At 46.4% G+C, this 8,162-nt stretch overlaps 1 protein-coding gene across 5 annotated transcripts in view; it reads right to left on the bottom strand.

Moving 5' to 3' along the window:
* Positions 1-7,952, bottom strand: part of Sergef (secretion regulating guanine nucleotide exchange factor) — a 212,026-nt gene extending 204,074 nt beyond the window's left edge. For all 5 annotated transcript variants that reach the window (XM_027420538.2, XM_027420537.2, XM_027420535.2 and 2 more), the window contains exons 1-3: positions 7,840-7,952; positions 3,910-4,045; positions 1,710-1,865 (exon numbers count right to left, since the gene is read on the bottom strand). In XM_027420538.2, coding sequence (XP_027276339.1) covers positions 1,710-1,865; positions 3,910-4,045; positions 7,840-7,911 — 364 coding nt within the window. In that variant the 5' untranslated portion in view covers positions 7,912-7,952. The remainder of the gene's footprint in view (positions 1-1,709; positions 1,866-3,909; positions 4,046-7,839) is intronic.
* Positions 7,953-8,162: the final 210 nt, after the last annotated feature.

Consider the following 8,162-nt stretch of genomic DNA (forward strand, 5'->3'; position numbering starts at 1 on the left):
CATGTGTGGTCACATGTAAAGTTTCCCTTGTGAAACAAGTCTAGAGTTTGGAGAGCAAATTTGGACCAGAGGAATGTTAGAACCACTTGGCTTCATAATGAACCCTGCCCTCCAACTTAACCTATATCCATAAAATTCTGATATCTGATTTCCAACTCTGACAGCTTTGTGCCTTTCTCACAACTGGCTGTAATGTGTTTGGAAACAATGCTTCCTTCTGCCTCTTATGACCCATAGCAAAGTGATAGCTAGCATTGAAATTCTTCATATGTAAGGAACTTTTTTTTTTTTTCAGAGCTAATCTAGCCAGGGCCTCACACAAGCTCAGCAAGCTGCCTTCCCCAGCCCATCTGGAGTCTGATAATCACTGCCAAACTGGATACATATGGAACTCCTCTGCAGAAGAGAAATGGTGACAGCTGAGGAAGGCTGATACAGGGACAACAGTTCATGAGTCAGACAACAAGGGCTATTCTGGAGCAGGAACCACTGGGCATTGCAACAAAGGAAAGTACAGGGAGTATGACAATTAAGATGAAGGCAGCAGACACAGGAAAGGAGCCTCTGTAGAAGGTGATGTGCAAAAAAATCTTGGGACTTTGACTACACATCTAGGAATCCACAAGCACTGAGAGGCAGAAACTACAGGTGGCCCCTTAGACACAGACTGGTCAGCTAGAAAGGACAAAGTTGAACAGAGAAATCAATTAACAGAGTAACAATACTACCTGCTTCCAAAAGAATTATTCTAAAAACGCTTTAGTCATATCTCATTCTGCTCCCTGTCTTCAAGGAGACCAGATGTTTTTAAAGGGAGACAGAGAAATAACGCAGTGGTAGAACCCAGGCCTAGCACATGTGAAGCCCTTGGTGTAATTAATCCTCAGCAATGTCACCATGAAAGCCCCTTGATAAGAAAGACCTACTCCTATTGCTGTGAAATCCCTACTCCCTTGCAATTATCTAGTGCTAGCCAGCTTTACCTCAACTTGACACAAGCTAGGGTCATTGGAGAGGAGAGAGCCTCAACTGAAAAAAATGCCTCCATAAGATCTGGCTATAGGGCATTTTCTTCATCAGTTATTGATGGGAGAGGTCCCAGTCCATTGTGGGTGGTGCCATCCCTGGGCTCTATAAGAAAGAGACTAAGCAAGCCATGGGGACCAAGCCAGTAAGCAGCACTCCTCCATGGCCTCTGCATCAGCTCCTGACTCCAAGCTCCTGCCCTGCTTGAGTTCCTGTCCTGACTTCCTTTAGTGATGAACAGAGATGTGGAAGCAGAAGCCAAATAAACCCTTTCCTCCCCAAGATGCTTTTGGTCATGGTGTTTCCTCACAGCAATAGAAACCCTAACTAAGACACCTAGCACATTACCCATAATAACCCTTAATGGCACTCCTGGCCATTTGACCAGGAGTATCCAGCTCTCATGAACTTTTGGGACTAGCAATGACCACCGAAGGAGACCTAGTCCATCCCCTAGTCTCTGACAAGCATATTCCAGCCTGATCTCCTTTACAGTTAAAATTCTCCTTGTAAAGGTACCGCAATTTCCCTACATAGCCATAGAGAACGCTTACAGGTTTGGGGGTTTGACTGTCTTGCTTTTCTTCAAAAGTACGAGGCTTTTATTTAACCAGCCCCCCTCCCCCACTACACTGCTATCACCCAAAGTGTTGGTGGTGATATTTACCCAAGAGTGAACTTACCTGTGAGCATAATAGTAAAATCCCAGCCACAGGCCACCTGTCGGATTGGACAACCAAGGAGAGGCTTGCAGATGGTAAAACATAGAACATCTTCTGTGTGACCAAGCCCCAACTGCCCATCTTTATTCAGGCCACAAACAAAAAGACTTCCTCCATCTGCAAAACAGAAGGCTCTGTTGGGTACTCCATCACACTGTGAACCCTGAGTTTAGCATTTGCATTAATTTAATAAAATTAACCTTGAGTCAGGAGGCTGAGTTAGCACCTAGTTGGCAGAAAGTAACCATAAAGTACAGAGGGCATCCACAAGAAATAAAGAGAAGTACAGGAGGTAGTCAGGAGGGATTTGGAGTGGTGCAGTCTTAGTGCTTTGGCTGAGCAAACGGGTGCTCTCTTTCAGAGATGTAGACATGGAGAGAGGGTTAGCTAGTTGCTACTTCACCTCTGTGAGCACACAGGTTTTCACCCCAGCCTTTGAATCTTGAGTCTTATTTATAAATACAACCACAGAGATTTAGTTAAAGCTACCTTTAGTGGCAGTGACAGAGCCAGTGCCTGCAGGAACAGAATTACCACCAGGCTGAGCAGGCCAGTGACTACAGAGACCCAATTGCTGGCTGAAATAGCAGTAGATTAAGGCACAGCCACTGTGCCAAAGTTAAAACAACAACGTTCCAGTGTCAGTGTGCACAAGAACAGTCACAACTCCCAAAGTAAGAAAAAGTTACCATGCATTATCTGGAGCCACAGACATGAGCTTCTTGCCCATGTTAATGTTATTAATTGACGCATGCTAATGTGTTCTGGAACCAAAGACATCAGGCCCAGGGACTCAAATCTAATGTATAAATGGAAACCCCCAGTTCTGCAACAAGTGCCAATCAATCACCAAATGTAGCATCTATGATCATAGGAAAACCAACACCAACTCAATATTTAGAATGTTCCAGGAGCTGTCCTAAGAGCTGAACATAGGAGGCCTTTCCACACATGTCCATAATACTTTGAAAGACCCATAGGAACAGCTTAATTTTAAATTGTTTTAAGGTGATTTTAATGTAACAATAATTCATATATAATTCAAATGCCATTCTTGGTTATAGTTACTTTATATCAGTACAGTTGTAAAATATAATTTTTAGCATTTCTTTACAAACGGAGGGAGGAATCTGTGATGACAGGAACACCAAAGACCTGTAAAAGCCCTAAAACATCCCTGAAAATACCCTGAGTTTATGTACTGTTATTATCCCCATGGGACAGGAGAAGAGAAAATTGAGTGTGCTAGTTAGCTTTTACTATCAATTAACAACCTACAATCCCCAGGAAGGAGTCTTAATGAGAAATTATCTAGACCAGGTTGACAGGTGACCGTGTCTGTGGGACAGTCCTGGTTATTGAGTTGGGAAACCCAATCTGAATATGGGAACACCATTTCATGGGCTGGACCCTAAACTACATTAGAGTGAAGAAAGTTGGCTGAGTCCAAGCAACAAGCGGGCAAGGATGATGCCTTTCTTTCCCTCTATGCTTGACTGTGGAGCTGATGCTTTAAGTTTACTCCCCACAACAATGAAGTGTTTCCTAGTATGTCAAGTCAAGTAGATCCCTTCTCCCCTCAGATGCTTTTGGTCAGGCATTTTATCACTGCACCAGAAGTAAGAGTAGAACACTGCCATAGAGGGAGACTCCGCCAGAGCCGCAGAGCTGATGAACTACAGAGTATGTGTGTGTGAACCCGGGGAGTTTGAGCCACAGCTCCCATTCCTAACCAGATGCCATACATATCATATGGCAGCCTTGGCTAAGCTGGGGCATGTGGGGCACCTGGTACCCTCTGAGCACTAGGATGGAAACTTAGGTCAAGGAAAGGGTCTTTCAAGGGATCGTTCACCTAGTTGTAAAGGCTTCCACGTAAAACTTAAACAGGTTGTAGCATGCCCACCAATTTGCCTATGACCTTAAGCCTTCCTCTCTGAGCCTTATTTGTATAAGGGTGTAGGGAAAGGGAACTTAAAGAACTCAAAATTTCAAGCTCTGACAAGTCAGAATTCCCTTAATGATTATTTGGCTCTTTCACAAAAACAAATGTTGTTCTCTGACAAATACAAAAGACTAAAAGATGGCAAGGTAACATCCAAGGGGAAAATAAATACCTCAATACATAAGTAAGTGGCTATCCATTTGTGAAGAGAACTACCTGTGACAGCTGCAGAATGGCCCCCTCCTCCTGTGACACTCTTGATACACCCAGGTTCACAGAAGTTGCTCAGTCGCTGGGGCAGAAGCACATCTTCCTTGTGGCCAAGGCCAAGCTGCCCGTAGCTATTTGCACCCTGGGGATGAAACACAACATGAAAGGAAAGCAATAAGAGAGCCAGACTGTCAGCATCCATCTCCCTGTCAGTGTCTCTCACCCCAACACACCTCTCAGAGCCTATGACATTTCACATACCCATTCTTAGGAGGCTGTCTTGTGCAATCCACATTGAGAAACCAGGTCCATCTGTGAGCACTGTGATTTCTATTTCAGAGGCATCCTTGACATCCCAACTTAGCCAACCATGTGGCTCACCTTTCCCTTCAGGTATTTAACCTTTGTTCTAGTTTGCTCCAGGTTGGAGAGGTGACTATTGATTTAGGGAAGGAAAGGGCAGGAACCAAACAGAAGCCATGAAGAACACTACCTGTGTGTGATTTGATCTCTGGTTCTCTCCACTTAACTTTCTTACACAGCCCAGGCCCATCAACCTAGGGATGGTGCCACCCATGGTGGACTGGACCTTCCGCATCAATCATCAACCAAAGTGATCTCTCACAGACATGCTCACAGGCCAATCTGACCAAGGCCTTCAATTGACATTTCTCTTCTTATGTTGGGTCACAAGGAAAATAAAAACCAATCAAGACTAAACTATATTTGGGCATCAGCCCAAGAATCCCCTCCGATAAAAGCTAATTATCCAGGAGGAGAAAGGAATTGGGGAGGAGATGAGGGGAAAGTTAGCAGGAAACACTATGAAATTAGTTTTGTGCTCCCCTCCCCACATCCTCACTGGGACACAGGCAATGACTTCCTGTATTTACTCAGTTAGCTAAGGGTGCTGCACCCCTAACAGGGAGCATTGCCATTTCATGTGTCCAGTACAAGACCTAGGCAGTGATCTCTAAAGGGCCTTTTCAAGTATAGCATTTGACAACTCCAAGATTCAATTCCCCCTTGTAGATCTACACTATCAAGTCCACACATAGTACAGGTCTAGGGGTGCGGCAGAGAGTGCCTGCCTAGCATGTTCCTAGGTTCAATCTCCCAGCACTGGAAGAAAAAACATCTCTAGTATGAAATCTTTACAGCTAGGTTACCTAAACAGAATTCAGTATATTTACAAACATATATCACAAAGATGCTGTAAAGATGAAAGCAATGTCCATTAAGTGAGACAGTAAAATCTCTACAACAAAAGATAGACATACAACAGTGGACACTGTAAAGGGCCACCGCCCAGTATATTCCAAGTATTCAGAGCTTTTTGTATTCAGTTAAACAAGAGGAACTGTGACCCCATAAGGACAATCTTCTTAATACTTCAGAAATTCCTCTCTTCAAGTGTCTACTTCCAAGCTGCTTCTTTTGGAGGTGAGTGGTAAAGCCATTTAAAACCCATTTTTGAGGGTCCCTGAATGAGAACATGTGACGTAAAACAACTACCAAGGCATGAATGCAAAACACACACTTCAAACCCTCCTGTCTGTTGGGTTTTTCCAGCCACCTTGAGCAGCAGGGCTTCAAGAGCTATGGGAGGGCATAGGTCATGAGGGTCTTGGGAACAACAGAGCTCCATCTAAGTGCTTCTTTAATCCTCCTCACAACTAAGGAGCATTCGCATTCATTTTACAGATGAGGAAACTGAGGTCAGGGGAGGCTTAAGTAATGATCCATAGTTATACAACTGGGTGAGTAAGTTTGCTTCTTTCATTAGCTCTTACTGTGTCAATAACAAAATAAGGAAGTTTGCTTTCGGAACCAGCCAAGAGGTTAAGCCACATGACTCTAGACTACTGCTCACCTCCATCACTTTATCCCCTTTCTCTTCTTTGTATCATTCCTTGGCACTACAGTGTGTCCTGCCTACTTGACTAGTCTACCTTTGCTCCTAGAAACCACGAAGGCAGGGACTTGGTCTTGCTCACAGCTATTCTCCTAAACCTGAAACTGCACTGGCCAAGTGTGGATGTCAGGCACAAGTGTCCACCCTGGACAGGTCAAATCAACACTTGCAGAAGTGAAGCAGAGAGCATATGCTGGAGTTTCTATACAATCTGACCATTACCAGGTTTGCAGGATGAGGAACACCTGAGGGAGAATCCAGACAAGAGCAATCTGAGGTTCATGCTATGTACAAGTCTCTGTAGTACAGCAAGAGGCCTGAAACCCAAGATAAAGCTGGGTAAAGGAAATTTTAATACACCCTATGACAACCATGAATACCTTCCTTCTTTACAAAGGATCCAGACAGCACACACGCGCACATGCACAAACGCGCACACACACACACACACCTGCGAGACGAATTGTTTCTCTAAAATTTCTACTTAAAGCCCTAACCTCTGACATATCACAATATAACTGTATTCAGAGACACAACCTTTAAAGAGATAATTAAGGTTAAACGGTGAGACCATAAGGGTGGAACTCTAGTCCAGTCCATCTAGTCTCTTCCTAAGAAACCAAGGATGCCCATGCACAAAGATACAACCACCTGAGGCCTCAAAGAAACCAAAAGTGCCCACACCTTAATCTTGGGCTTGCAGCTTCCAGCACTGTGAGATAATGAACTTCTATTGTTTAAGAACCCAGTCTGTAGTGTTTTGTCATAGCAGCAGGAAGAATACCCGAGCAGGCCTCCAAGCACACTAGTATAAGTGAGGTTCACCCCTGTTTCCTCTCTGTCCATTCAAGGCCACATATGAAAGGCTTTTTCTGCCATATGTTTTTCCTCTGCCAAAAAAGCCAGCAGTCTCCTAGCTGGAAAATGACAGACAGCAACACAATCAGTTATTAACCCCACCCCCACTACAAGGGCTACCTCAAGGAGCCAGCTAGGCCGCGCCATGCTCTCCCTTCCAACAGCCTTACACTCAACAAATGAAAGTATGTCAATAAATACTAATTTTGGCAGAAACACGGGCGTTATAGCCTCCTCTAGCACAGGAACTGGAATCCCTTTACATCTATGTATTTCCCAACCCTTAACTCATGGCTGTGCACATGGGTACTCATTCATTCATTTCATCTATTCGTTCATTCATTCAGTAGTCAACACATATTTCCCTGGGGTCTACAAGGTGCCAGGCTCCAAAAGTGACAATGTGAACACCACTAGCTCAGTACTCACTCTCAGAACACCTCCGCTGTAGCCAAGGAGACTGCCGTTAACAAATCATGCATTCCATTACAATTTTGGCATTTAATATTAAGAATTGCAACACCCAACATATGCTTCCTGCCACGCATGTCCTCTCCACATTCGCGAGCATAAAGCCTCCTCTCCAGTCACACATAAGGATGACCATGGTTCTCTCAAAACTCAGCGTTCTCTCAAAACCTAATCAGCCCAGACTCACACCCCCAGAAAAGATAAGATCCGATCACACCATAGTAACAGCAAATACGCAAGCAGGATCTGCGCCTCGGTGGACCACACTCCACAGGCCTCACATCCAAAGGATGCTCCCCAGGGTGATGGCGCTGGAAAGGAGACTTCCATCCCCCCAAGCAAAAGGATGACACAGGTGGCCCCACGAGCTCTGGCACCAAGCAATCTTCTCTCTGTCCAGCCTCCACGCTGTCTTCCCGGGCGCTCTGGTGAGCAAGGGCTTTCCCAGAATGGATGCTCTGCCCTGATGGTAGGGTCCTCCCGAAGCGCCTCAGTCGCTGCGGTCCTCACCCCACAGCTAACAGCAGGCACCGCGGGGAGTCCCTCCCTGCCGCAGCCCAGAGTACTCCAACCCACAACCCCGGCTTGGGCCTCTGCTTCCCAGCTCCCCCACCACCCACGCAGACGCCGGGCGCTCCCGGGTCTCCGAACCCCCTCAGTCGATCCCCGAGCGCGGGGGCGGAGCCACGTACCCAAGCGAAGAGCGCCGCGGCAGCCGCGGCGGAGTCAGCCTCCGAGACACAGGACTTGTGCGCCATGCACATGCTCCGCCGGCGCTTCCGGGAGGGGCTGGCACGAGGCGGGACCACGGAGGCCAGGGGGCGGGGCGAGGCCAAGAGGCCGGGCGAGGCCGGGAGCTGGGCGCGGCCAGAGGGAGGAATCTAGAGACTAGGCGGGGCCAGTGGGCGGGGAGGCGGAGGATGCTGGGGACAGTTCTTCCCCCAGAGCTGTCACGGCCTCCAGACAGACACACACCCGCTTGGAATGTGTTCTGCACCCACATTCGTAATTCCGC

The sequence above is a fragment of the Cricetulus griseus genome, chromosome 6, assembly GCF_003668045.3.
Source record: "Cricetulus griseus strain 17A/GY chromosome 6, alternate assembly CriGri-PICRH-1.0, whole genome shotgun sequence".
NCBI lineage: Eukaryota > Metazoa > Chordata > Mammalia > Rodentia > Cricetidae > Cricetulus > Cricetulus griseus.